Genomic DNA, 1,816 nt, shown 5'->3' on the forward strand with positions numbered 1-1,816 from the left:
AAGGCAATATGCAAGCTGTTTTATGAATATCCCTTCTTCAAGAAAAAACAAAGTAAGTTTAAGTTGTTTTATATGTTGTTGTTTGCTGTCGAGTCGGCCCCGACTCATAGCGACCCCTCTTTGCTCTAAAAACCAAACCAAACTCAACTGCTATCGAGTCAATTCTGACTCACAGTGACCCCCATTAGATTTCCAAGGCTGTAAATCTTTATGGAAGTGGATCATACCATCCTCCTTCTGCAGAGTGGCTAGTGGGTTTGAATCACTGACCTTCTGGTTAGCAGCCAGGTACCTTATCCACTTTGCTACCAGAGCTCCTTTATATAGTGTTAATGATGCTTTATATCTTAATTAAAGCCAGCATACTACTTACCTAGATGTGGTGCTCTGGAAGAAGACCAAAACACTGACCTGGTAACACTGCTTATTTGCTTTCCCCTATATAAGAAATCAGTCTAACTGAACTTTCTTCTAGTAAAGAAGCAATTATTTTAGAAATTTCCATGGTAAAGGTTGAGAAGAGAATTAGTAGGATAGTTAGGCCTTTAATAAGTGAATACATCAGGAAGTACTTTTAAAGAGATATTATCTACATCAAATGGAAAACAAAAAAACATAATGTAAATACCAGCTCTGAAAAGTTAAAAGTAATCCTTTAATGGAAGTGCCATTAAAAATAATACTGAAAACTCCCTGCTGGGTTGCTTCATCATATTTTTAATTTAAAAGTTTCTAAAGATGTTTATAAGGAGCCCTGGTGGCACAATGGTTAAAGAGCTCGGCTGCTAACCTAAAGATCAGCAGTTTGAATCCACTTGCTCCTTCACGGGAGAAAAGTTATGGTGATCTATTCTCAAAAACGTTACAGCCTAGGAAAACCTGTGGAGGCACTTCTGCTCTGTCACACTGGGTTGCTATGAGTTGGAACTGAGTCGTTGGCAGACAATAATGACAAAAATGGTTGTCATCATGACTATCAAGATTTATCAATACTAGTGACTCCTAACTTTCCCTTTTACCAGCTCAGCTGATCTACTGTGAAGCAGAACTGGAAGAATGGGTTTGACAGGAATAGGATGTGAAAAAACAAGAGGAAAACAGGATTTACCCAGACAGGCTCAGTGGCTCTATTGTATTTAATAACTAAGACAGAAAGAGAGAGAAGAGGGGAAAAAATAACCGAGCTGGAACTAGTAAGAGAGTTTAGGGAGCTAGAAGCATGAGAGGCAAGGGAACAACTGTGAAGTGACTACAACTGGAGAACGGAGGACTGGAATTTGAGAAAAATTGCTGTAGGTTAGGAAAGGAATAATTTTTGATGTTTCTCATGTGAGTAAATATTGAACTTTGTTTTTAAATTCTTTTTGGACTACTCGTTTGTGCTTTTACATGTAACTCAATGCAGACAAAGCCCCTGGGGGCTCCATGATATACTAGGACTAAATAAGAAAAACTCACTCTACAAGTTAATCTTCCTTTCACTAATTTAGATATTTCAGTTAAAACAAACTCCTCCCCCCCCCCCCGCCCCAAACTAAAAAGTATTTATAATCCACAACACTTACATTATGAGGACTGGTTGGTTTCCCAGGTAAGTTGGATCCTCTTAGATTAGGAGGTCTCAGCAAGAACAAGATCACTGCAATAACCATCCAGGCCATCAAGATCATGGTAATACTGATGCCATTATCACCAGAGGGTCCCGGTACTAAAGACAAAAATGTATTTGTAACAAAAACTGAAGCGTGATTATAATATTGTTAGGTAAACATAAAAACAAATTCTAATGTTTATCAGGGAGCTCTGGTGGCATAGT

The 1,816-nt window shown here is 38.3% G+C and overlaps 1 protein-coding gene across 1 annotated transcript in view; it reads right to left on the minus strand.

Moving 5' to 3' along the window:
- Positions 1-1,816, minus strand: part of SMIM14 (small integral membrane protein 14) — a 78,444-nt gene that overhangs the window by 4,780 nt on the left and 71,848 nt on the right. Inside the window, exon 3 of the mRNA XM_007947138.2 lies at positions 1,566-1,708. Within this exon, the coding sequence (XP_007945329.1) occupies positions 1,566-1,708 (143 nt within the window). The remainder of the gene's footprint in view (positions 1-1,565; positions 1,709-1,816) is intronic.

This window comes from Orycteropus afer, unplaced genomic scaffold (genome assembly GCF_000298275.1).
Source record: "Orycteropus afer afer isolate SDZICR_OR568_19922 unplaced genomic scaffold, OryAfe1.0 scaffold00176, whole genome shotgun sequence".
Lineage (NCBI taxonomy): Eukaryota > Metazoa > Chordata > Mammalia > Tubulidentata > Orycteropodidae > Orycteropus > Orycteropus afer.